Raw genomic sequence first — 20,403 nt, 5'->3', positions numbered from 1 at the left:
ACACTGTGACACTGTAATGCTGTGACACTGTAACACTGTGACACTGTAATGCTGTGACACTGTGACACTGTGACACTGTAACACTGTAACACTGTGACACTGTGACACTGTGACACTGTAACACTGTAACACTGTGACACTGTAATGCTGTGACACTGTGACACTGTGACACTGTAACACTGTAACATGGTAATGCTGTGACACTGTAACACTGTGACACTGTAACACTGTAACATGGTAATGCTGTGACACTGTAACACTGTGACACTGTAACACTGTGACACTGTAACACTGTGACACAGTAACACTGACATTGTGACACTGTAACACTGTAACACTGTAACACTGTGACATGGTAATGCTGTGACACTGTGACACTGTGACACTGTGACACTGTAACATGGTAATGCTGTGACACTGTAACACTGTGACACTGTAACACTGTGACACTGTAACACTGTGACACAGTAACACTGACATTGTGACACTGTAACACTGTAACACTGATACTGTGACACTGTAACACTGTGACACTGTAACACTGTGACATGGTAATGCTGTGACACTGTGACACTGTGACATGGTAATGCTGTGACACTGTGACATGGTAATGCTGTGACACTGTGACATGGTAATGCTGTGACACTGTGACATGGTAATGCTGTGACACTGTGACACAGTAACACTGACATTGTGACACTGTAACACTGTAACACTGTAACACTGATACTGTGACACTGTAACACTGTGACACTGTAACACTGTGACATGGTAATGCTGTGACACTGTGACACTGTGACATGGTAATGCTGTGACACTGTAACACTGTGACATGGTAATGCTGTGACACTGTGACATGGTAATGCTGTGACACTGTAACACTGTGACACTGTAATGCTGTGACACTGTGACACTGTGACACTGTAACACTGTAACACTGTAACATGGTAATGCTGTGACACTGTAACACTGTGACACTGTAACACTGTGACACTGTAATGCTGTGACACTGTGACACTGTGACACTGTAACACTGTAACACTGTAACATGGTAATGCTGTGACACTGTAATGCTGTGACACTGTGACACTGTGACACTGTAACACTGTAACACTGTGACACTGTAATGCTGTGACACTGTGACACTGTGACACTGTAACACTGTAACACTGTGACACTGTGACACTGTGACACTGTAACACTGTAACACTGTGACACTGTAATGCTGTGACACTGTGACACTGTGACACTGTAACACTGTAACATGGTAATGCTGTGACACTGTAACACTGTGACACTGTAACACTGTGACACTGTAATGCTGTGACACTGTGACACTGTGACACTGTAACACTGTAACACTGTAACATGGTAATGCTGTGACACTGTAACACTGTGACACTGTAATGCTGTGACACTGTGACACTGTGACACTGTAACACTGTAACATGGTAATGCTGTGACACTGTAACACTGTGACACTGTAACACTGTAACATGGTAATGCTGTGACACTGTAACACTGTGACACTGTAACACTGTGACACTGTAACACTGTGACACAGTAACACTGACATTGTGACACTGTAACACTGTAACACTGTAACACTGTGACATGGTAATGCTGTGACACTGTGACACTGTGACACTGTGACACTGTAACATGGTAATGCTGTGACACTGTAACACTGTGACACTGTAACACTGTGACACTGTAACACTGTGACACAGTAACACTGACATTGTGACACTGTAACACTGTAACACTGATACTGTGACACTGTAACACTGTGACACTGTAACACTGTGACATGGTAATGCTGTGACACTGTGACACTGTGACATGGTAATGCTGTGACACTGTGACATGGTAATGCTGTGACACTGTGACATGGTAATGCTGTGACACTGTGACATGGTAATGCTGTGACACTGTGACACAGTAACACTGACATTGTGACACTGTAACACTGTAACACTGTAACACTGATACTGTGACACTGTAACACTGTGACACTGTAACACTGTGACATGGTAATGCTGTGACACTGTGACACTGTGACATGGTAATGCTGTGACACTGTGACACTGTAACACTGACACTGTGACACTGTAACACTGTGACATGGTAATGCTGTGACATTGTGACACTGTGACATGGTAATGCTGTGACACTGTGACATGGTAATGCTGTGACACTGTGACATGGTAATGCTGTGACACTGTGACACTGTAACACTGATACTGTGACACTGTAACACCGTGGTGCGGCCGTACCAATCGGTGCCATGGTTGTCGGGAACGGAACTTTGCGGCCGTTTTCATGAACGGTGAGAGCAGGTGTGTTTGCGTTCGTGAAAACGGCCGTAAAGGCCTGGGAACTCGGCCCATCGGCCTGGGGAGAATCGCTGTTCGCCGTAAAAAAAACAGCGAGCAGCGATTCGTGTCGTGGGGCGGCTGTGGGGGGCGGAGAATAGCGGGAGGTCGGTAAAAATGTCAGGAAGGCCCTCCCGCTATTCTCCGACCCGTCGTGGGGGGCGGAGAATCGCGCCCACAGTATTCTCCAGGTATACAAATAGTAAAAGGGGGATTGGGGTTGATTAGGGACCTAAAAGGGAATTTCTGCATGGAGCCTGGGGCTAGGCTGTGATATTACAAAGTACAAACAAAGAACAAAGTATTAAATCAAGCAGGTGGACACACCCAGGCCATGGTGACAGATGAGGAAACTCTGTCCCAATGACGGTTCAAAATTGATCAAGAGGAAGTGTTGACTAGTGTATTTCCTGGATTCGATTACGGTATAGGGTCCGACTGCTAGTGTTTGTACAAATGCCCTGAACTCTGCTTACTTTCCGTTGAATAGGGGCACGAGGCAGGGCTGTCCATTGTGCCTGCCGCTGTGGCAATAGAGCCGCTCGCTATACATAGAACATACAGTGCAGAAGGAGGCCATTCAGCCCATCGAGTCTGCACCGACCCACTTAATCCCTCACTTCCACCCTATCCCCGTAACCCAATAACCTCTCCTAACCTTTTTTGGTCACAAAGGGCAATTTATCATGGCCAATCCACCTAACCCGCACATCTTTGGACTGTGGGAGGAAACCGGAGCACCCGGAGGAAACCCAAACAGACACGGGGAGAACGTGCAGACTCCGCACAGACAGTAACCCAAGCCGGGAATCGAACCTGGGACCCTGGCGCTGTGAAGCCACAGTGCTAACCACTGTGCTACCGTGCTGCCCACTGAAATCCTTTGTTTGTTGGAGGGGGATAAATCAGGGCGGGGTCAGCGCCGGCCCTAGGGTTGCTGGCGCCCCGGGCAAGCTGAACTTCGGCGAACTTGGGGGGGGCGGGGCCATGGGGGCGGGGCCATGGGGGCGGGGCCGAGGAGGGGCGGGGGGCGGGGCCGAGGAGGGGCGGGGGCGGGGCTGAGGAGGGGCGGGGGGGCGGACCCGAGGAGGGGGCGGGGGGGGCGGACCCGAGGAGGGGGCGGGGGGGGCGGACCCGAGGAGGGGGCGGGGGGGGGACTCGAAGGGGCGGGGACTCGAAGGGGGGAGGACTCGAAGGGGGGGGGACTCGAAGGGGGGGCGGATCCGAAGGGGGGGCGGACCGGAATGGGGGCCTGGGGGGGCGGACCCGAGGAGGGGGCGGACCCGAGGAGGGGGCGGACCCGAGGAGGGGGCGGGGGGGGGGCGGACCCGAGGAGGGGGCGGGGGGGGACTCGAAGGGGGGGGGACTCGAAGGGGGGGGCACTCGAAGGGGGGGCGGATCCGAAGGGGGGGGGCGGATCCGAGGGGGGGGGCGGACCCGAGGGGGGGGGGGGGGGGGTGCGGACCCGAAGGGGGGCGGACCGGAATGGGGGCCTGGGGGGGGCGGACCCGAGGAGGGGGCGGACCCGAGGAGGGGGCGGACCGGAATGGGGGCCTGGGGGGGCGGACCCGAGGAGGGGGCGGACCCGAGGAGGGGGCGGACCCGAGGAGGGGGCGGGGGGCCGGACCGAGTGGGGGGGCGGGGCCGCCCTGGGGGAGGGCGGCCACCGCGCATGCGCTGGTTGGCACCGGCCCAACTGCGCATGCGCGGGACCCGAGTCTGGCGCCCCCTAGCACATGGCGCCCCGGGCGACAGCCCGAGTTGCCGGTGCCTTGAGCCGGCCCTGGGCGGGGTAGAACATTGAGTGTCCCGTTACGCGAAAGACCCACTTCTCTACATTACGGACCCAGCTCCCTCAGTGGACGAGATAATGAAGGAGTTCTGGCTCCTTCTCTGGGTACAAGTTGAACTCGGATAAGAGTGAATGTTTCCCAGTCAGAGAGCCCAATTGGAGACGCTGCCTTTCCGCCTTGCCTAGACTAGCTTCCTTATCCGGGGTTCTGGGTGGGCTACAGTTGGGCCTTGCTTCATAAATTAGATTATACTAATCAGGTTGATTGTGTCGAGTCAGACATACCGAGGTGGGAAGGACTCCATCGTTATCCAGATGCCAATCTCTGGGCAGCCTCTGCCTGTCTCACTTCCCCCTTTATAACCTTCCTCTTTGAGGAAACTTCTGCCCTGATCACTCTTTATGGAACCCGGTGTCAATTGCGTCTGATAGTCGTTCTTGTGAGGAACTTTGGAACATTTTCCTACGCTCAAGTCACTAACTAAATGTAACTTGTTGTTGCTGCCAGGGATCTTAGCCCAGCATACCGTGGACGAACTGACCGACGTGGCAAAGACGTACGTGGCAGCTTCCTATGTGAAGTATCTGGAGTCAGCTGGCAGCAGGGTGGCAGTGATCAGGTGAGGTGACCCTTCACTGTGTTCATCCACACAATGGGCGTAATTATAAAGAGAAACCAGGAGAAGGGTCAGAGGTCAAAGGTTTAAAAAAATTCGGCGGGAATTTGAGATCAATGGAAAAGCTTTGGCCAATCTTGGAATTCCAGTCCAAAGCTGAACGGGGTCAGTGGATTGGCCACACTAAATCGCCACCTAGTGTCCCAAAGGTTAGATAGGGTCATGGGGTTAGGGGGATCGGGGGGGGGGGGGGGGGGGGGGAGTGGGCCTAGCAGGACGCTCTTTCAGAGGGTTGGTGCAGACTCAATGGGCCGAATGGCCTCCTTCTACACTACAGGGATTCTAGGATTCTACACGTCTGAGCGAGGGCTGAGTGAGGAAGGGCTGAGTGAGGTAGGGCTGAGTGAGGGAGGGCTGAGTGAGGGAGGGCTGAGTGAGGAAGGGCTGAGTGAGGTAGGGCTGAGTGAGGGAGGGCTGAGTGAGGGAGGGCTGACTGAGGGAGGGCTGAGTGAGGGAGGGCTGAGTGAGGGAGGGCTGTGTGAGGGATTGCTGAGTGAGGGAGGGCTGCATGAGGGAGGGCTGAGTGAGGGAGGGCTGAGTGAGGGATTGCTGAGTGAGGGAGGGCGGAGTGAGGGAGGGCTGAGTGAGGGAGGGCTGAGTGAGGGAGGGCTGAGTGAGGGATTGCTGAATGAGGGAGGGCTGAGTGAGGGAGGGCTGAGTGAGGGAGGGCTGACTGAGGGAGGGCTGACTGAGGGAGGGCTGAGTGAGGGAGGGCTGAGTGAGGGAGGGCTGAGTGAGGGAAGGCTGAGTGACCGAGGGCTGAGTGAGCGAGGGCTGAGTGAGGGAGGGCTGAGTGAGGGAGGGCTGAGTGAGGGAGGGCTGAGTGAGGGAGGGCTGAGTGAGGGAGGGCTGAGTGAGGGAGAGCTGAGTGAGGGAGGGCTGAGTGAGGGAGAGCTGAGTGAGGGAGGGCTGAGTGAGGGAGGGCTGAGTGAGGGAGAGCTGAGTGAGGGAGGCTGAGTGAGGGAGAGCTGAGTGAGGGAGGGCTGAGTGAGCAAGGGCTGAGTGAGGGAGAGCTGAGTGAGGGAGGGCTGAGTGAGGGAGGGCTGACTGAAGGAGAGCTGAGTGAGGGAGGGCTGAGTGAGGGAGGGAGAAATCAGATGAGGGAATGAGATGGTGAAAGGACGAGTGGGTAAAAAGGGGGTGAGGAGGGGTTGACGAGGGGGGGATGCTGAATCTCACAAGATTAAAACCGTGGGTAAGAACTGGATTTATGTTGAATCTTTCAGAAGCAGCAGAAATTTCAAAACACTTTCCATCCACTGACGAAAGTTTGAGCAGTCGCGATTGTGATGTGAGGAATGTAAAAGGGATGGGCCCAGGGTCAGGATTCAGTTTGGGGTCAGGGACAGGAGCTGGCTCAAGGTCAGGGTTTGAATAAGGGTCAGCATGAGGATCAGGGTTAGGGTTAGGATCAGGATCACGGTCGGGGTTAGAGTCAGGGTTAGGGTCAGCGTTAGGGTCAGGGTTAGGGTCAGGGTTAGGGTCAGGGTTAGGGAATTAGGGTTAGGGTTCGTGTTAGGGTTAGGGTTCAGGGTTAGAGATCGGGGTTCGGGTTAGGGTTAGGGTTTGGGTTAGGGTTCAGGGTTAGAGATCGGGGTTAGGGTTAGGGTTAGGTTTCAGGGTTTGGGGTTAGAGATCGGGGTTAGGGTTAGGGTTAGGGTTCGGGGTTAGAGATCGGGGTTAGGGTTAGGGTTAGGGTTTGGGGTTAGAGATCGGGGTTAGGGTTAGGGTTTGGGTTAGGGTTCGGGGTTAGAGATCGGGGTTCGGGTTAGGGTCTGGGTTCGGGTTCGGGGTTAGAGATCGGGGTTCGGGTTAGGGTTAGGGTTCGGGGTTAGGGTTCGGGGTTAGGAGTCGGGGTTAGGGTTCGGGGTTCGGGTTAGGATTGGGGTTAGGGTCAGGGATAGGGTTCGGAGTTGGGGTTAGGGTTTAGGGTTATGGTTAGGGTTACGGTTAGGTTAGGGTTAGGGTTCGGAGTTGGGGTTAGGGTTAGGGTTAGGGTTAAAGAGTTATGGTTAGGGTTAGGGTTAGGGTTAGGGTTCGGAGTTGGGGTTAGGGTTAGGTTTAGGTTTAAGAATAAAAATATTTGTGATTGTCAGACTGTGACCAACGATTCTTTATTTTCAGATTATATCTCAGTGATTGCGAGTATGAAAAGATTTTTTATTCAATAAATGGGTAAGTGATGAATTATGTCACCTTCATTAAGTCTCTTTAGTGAATCCATAAAAAGATAAAGAATTGAAAATACTATTAGTGCCGGATCTTCCATTCTGGGCGGCTTTCTCACGTCTTGCCTGAAAATCCGTTGTATTCGGGGGTTGACTCAGGACTGAGGTCTGTCATATCTTCCATTGATCAGTTAGTTATGGAGACCTTCCGCCAAGACCCGGAAAGACAATTTCTCACTGGCCAACCGGAGGCTGGCAGGTATTGTGCTCGGCCCCCTCCAGTGACCCAGGATCACAGAGTGACCCAGGAAAACATGCTGTCAAGGGGAGAGGGGGGCCATTGGGTCAGTACCAAGGATAAAGTGTGCGTGTCAGTGGCCACCCTCAGCCCCATGTCCATGCTCTCGATCAGGCACAGATTAGTGCAGGGACCTCCCCTCCACGTGGCTTGCTGACTGCACAGTTTTACCAGTTGTGTCGGCCACAATGCCAACAGTCCCACCTGCAGCTGGGAAGAGCTGGGAAGAGGGCAGTGGAGGTGGGAAGAGGAACTGGTTATTAATGGGCCAATGAATGGACTCAAGTGGAGATGGGACGGTGTCGATGCTAACCCATCAAATTCTCAGGAGCACCCGTCAACTTGATTCCTGTGGGGGCAGAAGGTTCCAGCCATTGAATCCAGGAATTCTATTCTTTCACCCTCAAAATCCCCCTGGAAGAGGCAATTGTTTCACAAGGAGGATTGGGTAAAATGGGCCAATATTCCCTGGAGTTTAGAAGATGACTTGCGACCTTATTGAAATGTATCAAAGGGTTAAACAGGGTTGATACTGAGAGATTGTTGCCACTGGGTGGGGGTCGACAGCACGGGGGGAGGGGGGGGGGGCGCAGGATAAGGGGCCGATCATTTAGGACCGAGATTAGGAGAAAGATCTTCACTCTGAAGGGTTGAGATTCTCTCCGCCAGAGGAAGCTCAGCTGTTGAGTATATTGAACTGAGATTGAGAGGCATTTGGACAGTAAGAGGTACATGACAATAATGCAGGACATAGAGTTCAGGTTGAAGATTAGCCATTATCTTGCTGAATTGTAGAACAGGCTCGAGGGGCTGGATGACCAACTCCTGTTCCTATGTTAACTAAACTGATCCATTAACGTGTCTATAAACCCCTTGATCTCGTTCTTTGTTAAACCCAGAATGAACTCATCCTCCTGTACTCTATTCACAACCTGATCTACAAACAAAACATCACCTTCTGTCAGCCCAGCCTACAATACGCAGCATATAATAATAATAATCTTTATTATTGTCACAAGTAGGCTTACATTAACGCTGCAGTGAAGTTACTGTGAAAAGCCCCTAGTCGCCACATTCCGGCGCCTGTTCGGGTACACAGAGGGAGAATTCAGAATGTTCAATTCACCTAACAGCACGTCTTCCATGACTTGTGGGAGGAAACCGGAGCCCCCGGAGGAAACCCACGCAGACACGGGGAGAACGTGCAGACTCCGCACAGACAGTGACCCAGAGCCGGGAATCAAACCTGGGACCCTGGCGCTGTGAAGCCACAGTGCTAACCACTGCGCTACCGTGCTGCCCATTTTGTCACCTGATAGGTAAGGAGCTCATTGCTGAACTTGAGTCTTGCGCTGGGGTGTCATGGTGGCACAGGGCCAGCATGGTGGCACAGGGGCAGCATGGTGGCACAGTGGTTAGCACGGCTGCCTTACAGCCCCAGGGACCCAGGTTTGATTCCTGGCTTGGGTCACTTCCTGTGTGGAGTCTGTACTTTATCCCTGTCCAAAGATTTGCAGGTTAAGTGGATTGGCCATGCTGAATTGCCCCTTAGGGATAGGGAGGGAGCCTGGGCCTGGGTAGGAGGCTCTTTCAGAGGGTCAGTGCAGACTCGATGGGCAGAATGGCCTCCTTCTTCACTGTTGGGATTCTAGGATTAGCCTGACATACTGATCACTATTCAGTATCATCAAATCATTGACCTCTGTGTCCCTGGCTGCTCAGTTAGCAGTCCATGGAGAGTGTCATATTTAAGATATAGGATGTTATAATACTTGTTACATTGGTTCCGGCAGAGTAACAAGGGGGAAATCATCTTGGAGTGTTTTGATAGGTCACCAGATCAGTTCAAAGGTCAGTGAACAGCAGTTGGCAGTCTGTTTCAGGAGACTGAGGAGCAGGGAGAAGAAGCTCCATACCACCACGCTGAGAAGAGGGTTCGGGGAACCCTCGGTAATCAACGAGGCTCAGAGGAATGGATTCATGGGGTTTTATTCACTGAGCAAATGTCTTGAATTTAAATCTTTGTCTACTTTAGACAAAATCTTATTGGTCCCTATCAAGACACCCCTGGATCTGACCAAACATCAGAATGTCATTAATTACGACTCCAAACTCTCTTGTTCCCAGAATCTTGCTGCCGGGAGGAGCGGTGGATTTAGAGACATCGGAATTCTCCCGAGTTGCTGGCATCTTCTATCGACTGGCATTGAAGGTGTGTAACTATCCCAGCGTGTTTGTGGAGGTGTTCCTGCTGGGTGCCAGGAGAGTACAGACAGCCTGGGGTTTATTCCAGTGACAATCAGGTTGGATTTCCAGCATCACTGAGGGAAGATTGAGGAACTGAAATCCTTTCTTTAAAACAAATTTAGAGCACCCAATTATTTTTTTCCTTCCAATTTAGCCTGGCCAATCCACCTACCCTGCACATCTTTGGGTTGTGGGGGTGAGACCCACACAGACATGGGGAGAATGTGCAAACTCCACACGGACAGTGACCCAGGGCCGGGATCGAACCTGGGACCTCGGCGCCGTGAGGCAGCAGTGCTAACCCACTGCCCCACTATGTCACCGTTTGGAACCCTGCAGTGAAGGAAATTGAACTCTGGGAGTTTCACATCTGGGGTGGATTCTCCGCCCCGGGACCTTGGATCACGTTCCCCGATTGGACGGAGATTTGGGCGTAATTGTGATTAGCGCCGGGTGCTGACCCCAACGGCACCGAACGCCCGCTGGCGGCGTTAACGGGTTTCACACCTCAGGCCACCGGGAGCACGTAAATAAATGCAAATGAGTCGCAATGACCCATTTGTACCTATTCAGTGGGTCCAGCACCCACTGCTCTGCCCTCCCGTGATTCTCCTGGGCGAGGGTCATTGTGGTCCCTACAATCATGGCCCCTCCCCACATCGGCCCCTCCCCTCTACCCCCACACTGCACAGCAGCCTCCAACTCCCGGATTACCGGGGTGCACTCCCCCGTCCCCAAGTTCAGGGGTGACCCTCCCCACACCACCACCCCCTCCCCACACCACCACCCCCTCCCCACGCCTCCCGCAGGGACCCCTGTACTGTCTCTCCTCGTAGCTAACACCCTCCAGACCAGACAACATCCTGGTAAACCTCCTCTGCACCCTCTCCAAAGCCTCCACATCCTTCTGGCATATTTCCCTCTATGTTAGACCTACCAAAATACATTACCTCACATTTGTCTGGATTAACCTCCATTTGCCATTTCTCTGCCCAAGTCTCCAACCTATCTCTGTCCTGCTGTATCCTCTGACAATCCTCAACACTATCTGCCACTCCACCAACCTTGGTGTCATCCGCGAACTTACTAATACTGCTACAGTGCAGCACTCCCTCAGTACTGACCCTCTGACAGTGCGGCACTCCCTCAGCACTGACCCTCTGACAGTGCGGCACTCCCTCAGCACTGGCCCTCTGACAGTGCAGCACTCCCTCAGTACTGACCCTCTGACAGTGCAGCACTCCCTCAGTACTGACCCTCTGACAGTGCAGCGCTCCCTCAGTACTGACCCACTGACAGTGCGGCACTCCCTCAGTACTGACCCTCTGACAGTGCGGCACTCCCTCAGTACTGACCCTCTGACAGTGCAGCACTCCCTCAGTACTGACCCTCTGACAGTGCAGCACTCCCTCAGTACTGACCCTCTGACAGTGCGGCACTCCCTCAGTACTGACCCTCTGACAGTGCAGCACTCCCTCAGTACTGACCCTCTGACAGTGCGGCACTCCCTCAGTACTGACCCTCTGACAGTGCGGCACTCCCTCAGTACTGACCCTCTGACAGTGCGGCACTCCCTCAGTACTGACCCTCTGACAGTGCGGCACTCCCTCAGTACTGACCCTCTGACAGTGCTGCACTCCCTCAGTACTGACCCTCTGACAGTGCAGCACTCCCTCAGTACTGACCCTCTGACAGTGCGTCTCTCCCTCTTATCACAATGCACACTATGATCTGCCAGAGCCCCCATTTTCCTGGAAGACATGTATTTCTGGGAGCAATGCTGTCATTATGAGGTTTGGGATTGTGTTTGGTTTGGTTTGATTTTCAATCAGAGTATGTCTGATTTTTGCAGGCTTGTGACCAAGGTGATTATTTCCCAATCTGGGGGACGTGTATGGGACAGCAGCTGCTGACGGCTTTGACAGCTGGAGAGGACCTGCTAACCCCGACTGATAGCTTGAACATAGCATTGACACTGCAATTTACCCAGGGTAAGGGCATAAAGAGAGCCGGATCTTCAATCCCCGAGGTTTCCCGGTGAGATCGCAGTGAGACTGGAGTGAGAATAGAGTGAGAATGGAGTGAGACCGGAGTGAGACTGGAGTGAGAATAGAGTGAGAATGGAGTGAGACTGGAGTGAGACCGGAGTGAGAATGGAGTGAGACCGGAGTGAGAATGGAGTGAGACCGGAGTGAGACCGGAGTGAGACCGGAGTTAGACCGGAGTGAGAATGGAGTGAGAATGGAGTGAGACCGGAGTGAGACCGGAGTGAGAATGGAGTGAGACCGGAGTGAGAATAGAGTGAGAATGGAGTGAGAATGGAGTGAGACCGGAGTGAGAATGGAGTGAGACCGGAGTGAGAATGGAGTGAGAATGGAGTGAGAATGGAGTGAGAATGGAGTGAGACCGGAGTGAGAATGGAGTGAGACCGGAGTGAGAATGGAGTGAGAATGGAGTGAGAATGGAGTGAGACCGGAGTGAGAATGGAGTGAGACCGGAGTGAGAATGGAGTGAGACTGGAGTGAGACTGGAGTGAGACTGGAGTGAGACCGGCGTGAGACCGGAGTGAGAATGGAGTGAGACCGGAGTGAGACTGGAGTGAGACTGGAGTGAGACCGGCGTGAGACCGGAGTGAGAATGGAGTGAGACTGGAGTGAGACTGGAGTGAGACCGGAGTGAGAATGGAGTGAGAATGGAGTGAGAATGGAGTGAGACCGGAGTGAGAATGGAGTGAGACTGGAGTGAGAATGGAGTGAGACTGGAGTGAGAATGGAGTGAGAATGGAGTGAGAATGGAGTGAGACTGGAGTGAGACCGGAGTGAGAATGGAGTGAGACTGGAGTGAGAATGGAGTGAGACTGGAGTGAGACCGGAGTGAGAATGGAGTGAGACTGGAGTGAGAATGGGGTGAGAATGGAGTGAGAATGGAGTGAGACCGGAGTGAGACTGGAGTGAGAATGGAGTGAGACTGGAGTGAGACTGGAGTGTGAATGGAGTGAGAATGGAGTGAGAATGGAGTGAGAATGGAGTGAGACTGGAGTGAGAATGGAGTGAGACCGGAGTGAGACCGGCGTGAGACCGGAGTGAGACTGGAGTGAGAATGGAGTGAGAATGGAGTGAGAATGGAGTGAGAATGGAGTGAGACTGGAGTGAGAATGGAGTGAGACCGGAGTGAGAATGGAGTGAGAATGGAGTGAGACTGGAGTGAGACCGGCGTGAGACCGGAGTGAGAATGGAGTGAGAATGGAGTGAGACTGGAGTGAGAATGGAGTGAGACTGGAGTGAGCCTGGAGTGAGACTGGAGTGAGCCTGGAGTGAGAATGGAGTGAGAATAGAGTGAGAATAGATCTCTCTTCCCTCAATCCTCTTGGTCGCCTGGTGCTAAGGGACGTGAGGGTCGAGATTCTCCCATCGGGAGACTAAGGGCGGAATTCTCCGCTCCCGGGAAAAATCGGGAGAGCCGTCGTGAACTCTGCTGAGTTTCACGATGGCCTCGGAGGCGATTCCTCGCCTCCTATTCTCCCCTCCTGGCAGGGCTAGGAGCGGCACTCCGTAACTCTCGGCTGCGGGGACGTCACGCCGGGAATGACGCGGCCGGCGCGCCTAATGACGTCAGCCGCGCATGCGCAGGTTGGCTGGCTCCAACCCGCGCAGGTGAGGCAGACGACATGACGCTAACGGCACGAACCCGCGCATGTGCGGTGGCCGTCTTACCCTTCAGCCAACCCGCAAGATGTGACGGCTTGATCTTGTGGGGCAGCGGAGGGGAAATAGTGCGTCCGATTTGGACGCCGGCCCGATGATCGGTGGGCACCGATCGCTGGCCTGTTCCCTCCCGAGCACAGTCGTGGTGCTCTTTCCTTGCTAGGCCCCCTACAAGCCCCAAACGGGCTTCTCACTCCCGTTTCACGACGGCAGCGACCAGGTGCGTTTGCCGCCGCCGTGAAACGGCCGCGAACGGCAGGCCGCTCGGCCCATCCGGGTCGGAGAATTCTTCTTCCGAGTGGGGTTGGGGGGGGGGGGGAATTGAGGGGGGCGCGAGGGGGCGTGAATTTTGTCTGGGGCCCTCCCGCGATTCTCCCATGCCGCGTGGGGGGCGGAGAATCGCGCCCTAAGTCCCGACGCGGGAGTGAAAACTGGAGTGTTTCACTCCAGCGTCGGAGGCCGTTCCTCGCCCCCTATTCTCCCACCCCCGGGGGGCCAGGAGCGGAGCCGTGTCAATTACGTGGCCAGCGCCGTGTAAATGACGTCACCCGCGCATGCACAGGTTGGCGTCCTCCCCTCCGGCATCCCGCAAGAAATCTCGGATGGATCTTGCGGGGCGGCGGAGGAAAGGAGTTCCTCCTTCAGAGAGTCCGGCCCGCCAATCGGTGGGCACCGACCGCGGGCCAGACCCCTTTTGAGCACCCCCCCCCCCCCCCCCCCCCCCGGTGCTGCGTGTACCCCCCCCAACAGGCCGCCCCCCCCACCCCGGTGCTGGATCCCCCACCCCACAGGCCGCCCCCCCCCCCAGCATTCCCGCACTGTTCCCGCTGGCAGCGGCCAGGTGTGGACGGTGCCGCCGGGAACCCGTCGTATTGGGCAGGCCGCTCGGCCCATCCAGACCGGAGAATCGCCGCTCGCCCGTTACAAACGGCAAGCGGTGATTCCCCGAGCGGCCAGCCGTAAATCTCGCCGTGCCGGTTTGGGGTGGGGGGGGGGTGGGAGAATCGCGTGGGGGTGCCAGATTGGTTCCCCTTTGCCAGTTTAACTCCTGTCAAATCAGGATCTGAGCTGGATGCTGAATGGGGATTTATAACAATCCACTCAATCACTGGATCGGCTCAGCTCAAGGCCATTCGGCCCACTTATCCAAGCCATCGCACGCTCCACTTCGTGAAGCCTCCCGCACAGTTCGATCCCACACAGCTGACACCCAGATCTTTTTCTTTCAGAAGCGAAATCAAGTCAAATGTTTAAAGATTTTCCCCCGGATTTGATGCGAGTTTTATCCGATAAACCGCTTACCGGAAATTTCCACAAATTCAGCGTCACTGAGCGGGTGAGTAAGGGGGGGCGTTGGGGGGGGGGGAATTGTGGAGAGGATGGGGAGGGGGATGGGGAGGGAAATGAGGGGGGTTGGGGAGGAGATTGGGGGGGAGATGGGGGCAGGTGGGGAGGGGGATATTGAAGGGCGATTGGGAAGAGGGATTGAGGAGGATGGGACAGAGCAATTGAGGGATGGGAGGGGGTAAGGGGAGGGATGAGTCAGAGTGAGTTGGGGGGAGGGTGAAAGGGGATGGGTGATGTGGGTGAGAGTTAGTAAGGGGGAGTTAGGGAGTTAGGGAATGTGGGAAGGGTTGGGAGGGAGATCAGGGAAAATGGAGAAATGAGGGAATTTCTCTGAAGTATCTTGAGGGTGATTTGAGGGTCTGTGGAGGGGAAGGGGGAAGTGGGCTTTATTCTCCCAATGTTTACATTTCTGTTTTACTTTAGGCCTTTGAATCCAATGTGAAATTGCGATCGTTCTACAGACTGATCTCCACAAGCTCTGATCGACGGGGGGTAACGTTCGTCTCCACAATGGAAGGTACAAGAGGGCCCAGGATCTCCGCTCATGGACAACCCACCAGGGAACCCCCCCCCCCCCCCCCCCCCCCCCCCATCCCTCCTTACTATCCCTGCCCCAATCATTCCTGAAGGCTGACAGCTGGGCCAATCTCAGGCACAAAGCCTCCCCAGGTCAAATATCTGGGCAATACTGACTAGGGTGTTGGCTAGTCAGGGGGGTGGGGGGGGGGGGGGGGGGAGGGAGGGGGTGTTGGCTAGTCGGGGGGGGGGGGGTGTTGGCTAGTCGTGAGGGGTGGGGGGGGGCACTTGCCCTGTGGTGCACTCCCCCAGTGACAGACTCACCCTGTGGTGCACTCACTCTCTGACACACTCACCCTGTGACACACTCACCCCGTGACACACTCACCCTGTGACGCACTCACCCCGTCACACATTCACCCCGTGAAACACTCACCCAGTGAAACACTCACTCTCTGACACACTCACCCTGTGACACACTCACCCCGTGACACACTCACCCCGTGACACACTCACACAGTGAAACACTCACTCTCTGACACACTCACCCTGTGACACACTCACCCCGTGACACACTCACCCCGTGAAACACTCACCCAGTGAAACACTCACTCTCTGACACACTCACCCTGTGACACACTCACCCCGTGACACACTCACCCCGTGACACACTCACACAGTGAAACACTCACCCAGTGAAACACTCACTCTCTGACACACTCACCCTGTGACACACACACCCTGTGACACACTCACCCCATGACACACTCAACACATGACACGTTCACCCAGTGACACGCTCACTCTCTGACACAGTCACCCCGTGACACGCTCACCCAGTGACACACTCACCCAGTGACACACTCACCCAGTGACACACTCACCCAGTGACACACTCACTCTCTGACACACTCACTCAGTGAAACACTCACTCTCTGGCAGACTCACCCAGTGACAGACTCACCCAGTGACACACTCACCCAGTGACACACTCACCCAGTGACACACTCACTCTCTGACACAGTCACCATGTGACACACTCACCCCAGTGACACACTCACCCAGTGAAACAGTCACTCTCTGACACACTCACCCAGTGACACACTCGCCCAGTGACACACTCACCCAGTGACACACCCACTCTCTGACACAATCACCCTGTGACACACACCCAGTGACACACTCACCCAGTGACACATTCACCCAGTGGCACACTCACCCCATGACACACTCACCCCATGACACACTCACCCAGTGACACACTCACTCTCTGACACACTCACTCTCTGACACACTCACCCAGTGACACACTCACTCTCTGACACAGTCACCATGTGACACACTCACCCAGTGACACACTCACCCAGTGACACACTCACTCTCTGAGACAGTCACCCTTTGACACAGTCACCCAGTGACACACTCACCCCGTGACACACTCACCCAGTGACACACTCACCCAGTGACACACTCATTCTCTGACACACTCACTCTCTGACACACTCACCCAGTGACACACTCACCCAGTGACACACTCACTCTCTGACACACTCACTCTCTGATACACTCACCCAGTGACACACTCACTCTCTGACACAGTCACCATGTGACACACTCACCCAGTGACACACTCACCCAGTGACACACTCACTCTCTGAGACACAGTCACCCTGTGACACAGTCACCCAGTGACACACTCACCCCGTGACACACTCACCCAGTGACACACTCACCCAGTGACACACTCACCCTGTGACACACTCATTCTCTGACACACTCACTCTCTGACACACTCACCCCGTGACACACTCACCCAGTGACACACTCACCCAGTGACACACTCACCCTGTGACACACTCATTCTCTGACACACTCACTCTCTGACACACTCGCCCAGTGACACACTCACCCAGTGACACACCCACTCTCTGACACAATCACCCTGTGACACACACCCAGTGACACACTCACCCAGTGACACATTCACCCAGTGGCACACTCACCCCGTGACACACTCACCCCGTGACACACTCACCCCATGACACACTCACCCCATGACACACTCACCCAGTGACACACTCACCCAGTGACACACTCACTCTCTGACACACTCACCCAGTGACACACTCACTCTCTGACACAGTCACCATGCGACACACTCACCCAGTGACACACTCACCCAGTGACACACTCACTCTCTGAGACACAGTCACCCTTTGACACAGTCACCCAGTGACACACTCACCCCGTGACACACTCACCCAGTGACACACTCACCCAGTGACACACTCACCCAGTGACACACTCATTCTCTGACACACTCACTCTCTGACACACTCACCCAGTGACACACTCACCCAGTGACACACTCACTCTCTGACACAGTCACCATGTGACAAACTCACCCAGTGACACACTCACTCTCTGACACACTCACCCAGTGAAACACTAACTCTCTGACACACTCACCCAGTGACATGCTCACCCTGTGACACGCTCACCCAGTGACACACTCACCCCGTGACATGCTCACCCAGTGACCCACTCACTCTCTGACACAGTCACCCTGTGACACACTCACCCAGTGACACACTCACTCTCTGACACAGTCACGTAGTTACACTCTCACTCTCTGACACAGTCACTCTGACAAACTCACTCTCTGACACACTCATCCAGTGACACACTCGCTCTCTGACACAGTCACTCTGTGACACACTCACCCAGTGACACACTCACTCTCTGACACACTCACACAGTCACACAGTCACACAGTAGTTTAGGTGCTGTGTTGTTTTTGAGCCTCTCCCATTCCTCCCTCTTGCAGCATTCCAATATCCTTTCTATGGCACTCAATGGCATCCTGAAGCAAACCGCTTTTTATGGAAGGAGAGTTTGGAGGCTCCTCACTGTGTCCATGGAGTTAGGATCTCATACTTATTGGCTGAATTCTTCGTAAATGAAGGTAAATCTGCAGGTATTTTCGTTGGTTGAGCTTGTTTAGCTCACTGAGCTATATCGCTGGCTTTTAAAGCAGACTAAGCAGGCCAGCAGCACGGTTCGATTCCTGTACCAGCCTCCCCGAACAGGCGCCGGAATGTGGCGACTAGGGGCTTTTCACAGTAACTTCATTGAAGCCTACTCGTGACAATAAGCGATTTTCACTTTCATTTCATTTCATTTTCAATTTGCAAGGTGTATTAATTTGCGTGTTTTGAGTCTGCACACAATTCCTACAGTGCAAAAGGAGGCCATTCAGCCCATCGAGTCTCACTGGCCCTCTGAAAGAGCCGCACGTCGGCACAATTCCGCACCTTGTAACCCCATCAATGGACATTTGATCATGGCCAATCCGCCTAACCTGCACGTCTTTGGGACTGTGGGAGGAAACCGGAGCACCCGGAGGAAACCCACGCACACACGGGGAGGACGTGCAGACTCCACACAGACAGTGACCCAGCCGGGAATCGAACCTGGGACCCTGGAGCTGTGAGGCATCGAGCCTCATGTTTTGGTTTGCGTGTTTTAGTTTTCATGTATTCGTTTGCCTGATTAAGTTTGCGTGAATTAATTTGCATGAATTTATTTGCATGTTTGAATCTGTGTGTTTGAATCTGCGTGTTTGAATCTGTGTGTTTGAATCTGTGGGCACAAATGAAGGATAGAACCAGCAGGATTGTGGAACCATGCATGACAAGGCAAATTGTAACCTCCGGTGAAAAGGACAAAGGAAGCAGATGATAGGTTCGAGGCATCTAAAAACTGACAAAGGACTTGAGGAGTACAGTGAAATTAGGAAGGAACTTAAACGTGGAATCAGGAGGCTAAAAGGGGCCATGAAATGTCTTTAGCAAACATGGTCAAGGAGAATCCCACTGGCGTTTTATGCATATATTAGAAGCAAGAAGGGTAGTAAGAGAAAGAGTAGGCCCACTGAAGGACAATGGAGGGAAGGTATGCGTGGGACCACAGGAAGTGGTTCTGGGAACTGGGGCTGGTTTAGCTCACTCGGCTAAATCGCTGGCGTTTAAAGCAGACCAAGCAGGTTCAATTCCCGTACCAGCCTCCCCGAACAGGCGCCGGAATGTGGCGACTAGGGGCTTTTCACAGTAACTTCATTGAAGCCTACTTGTGACAATAAGCAATTTTCATTTCAAGTGGGTGTAATCCTGAATGAGCACTTTGTATCGGTATTCACCAGGGAGAAGGACATGACGGATGCTGAGGTCAGGGATAGGTGTGTGACAGATCTTGAGAACATCAATATATCAAAGGAGGAAGTGTTGAGTGCCCTAAATTGCATTAAGGTAGACATGTCCCTAGATGGGATCTATCCCAGGTTACTGCGGGAGGCAAGGGGAGAAATAGCTGGGGCCTTAACAGATATCTTCACATCTTCTTTGACCACAGGCGAGGTTCCAGAGGCCTGGAGAATAGCCAATGTTATTCCCGTGTTTAAGAAAGGAAGCAGGGATAATCCATAATAATAATAATAATGCGGTGAGCCTGACGTCAGTGGTGGGGAAGCTTTTGGAAAAGATACTGAGGGAGAGGAAATATTCACATTTGGAGAAAAATTCCCTAGTTAATGACAGGCATCTTGGTTTTGTCCGGGGAAGATGTGGGGCGAGATTCTCCAATCCCACGGCAGAGTGTCCACGCCGTCGTAAACACCGTTGCATTTTACGACGGTGTGAACGGGCCGATGCCGTGACTAATGGGGGGGCCAGCAGGGCACTGGAGCGGTTCACGCCATTCCAGCCGCTGATCCTGCCGCGATCGGGGCGCCAAAGGATCCGCGCACGTGCAGTGGCTTCCTGACGCAACATGGCGCAGGAGAACTGCGTGCCGGCCTCAGGGCGGCATGGCGTGATTTGTTCCGGTCACAGGGATTCTCCGGCCCAGTCCCGGGCTCAGAGAATCCTGCCCCATGTCTCAGCAACTTGATTGAATTTTTTGAAGAGGCGACAAAGACAATTAATCAGGGAAGGGCTGTGGATGTAGTTTATATGGACTTTAGTACGGCTTTGACAAGGTCCCACATGGCAGACTGGTACAAAAACTAAAATCACATGGGATTGGGGGTGTGCAGGCTAGGTGGATACAGAACTGGCTTGGTTAGAGCAGACAGAGAGTAGTGGTGGAAAGGTGTTTTTCACAATGGAGATCTGTAGCTAGTGGTGTTCCGCAGGGATTACCTGCGGAGCAGATGGAGTTCAATCCGGACAAATGTGAGCTGATGCAGTTTGGAGGTTTAAATCTAGGTATGAATTATACTG

General features: G+C 53.8%; 1 protein-coding gene across 1 annotated transcript in view; it reads left to right on the top strand.

Moving 5' to 3' along the window:
* LOC119979667 (gamma-glutamyl hydrolase-like) overlaps positions 1-20,403 on the top strand; it is a 32,120-nt gene that overhangs the window by 7,910 nt on the left and 3,807 nt on the right. The window contains exons 2-8 of the mRNA XM_038822194.1: positions 4,676-4,787; positions 6,969-7,019; positions 9,438-9,522; positions 11,410-11,548; positions 14,491-14,597; positions 15,032-15,125; positions 17,952-18,089. Coding sequence (XP_038678122.1) covers positions 4,676-4,787; positions 6,969-7,019; positions 9,438-9,522; positions 11,410-11,548; positions 14,491-14,597; positions 15,032-15,125; positions 17,952-18,089 — 726 coding nt within the window. The remainder of the gene's footprint in view (positions 1-4,675; positions 4,788-6,968; positions 7,020-9,437; positions 9,523-11,409; positions 11,549-14,490; positions 14,598-15,031; positions 15,126-17,951; positions 18,090-20,403) is intronic.

This window comes from Scyliorhinus canicula, chromosome 16 (genome assembly GCF_902713615.1).
Source record: "Scyliorhinus canicula chromosome 16, sScyCan1.1, whole genome shotgun sequence".
NCBI lineage: Eukaryota > Metazoa > Chordata > Chondrichthyes > Carcharhiniformes > Scyliorhinidae > Scyliorhinus > Scyliorhinus canicula.
Note: the sequence above shows the minus strand (reverse complement) of the source record. Positions and strands in the feature narration are given on the sequence as shown.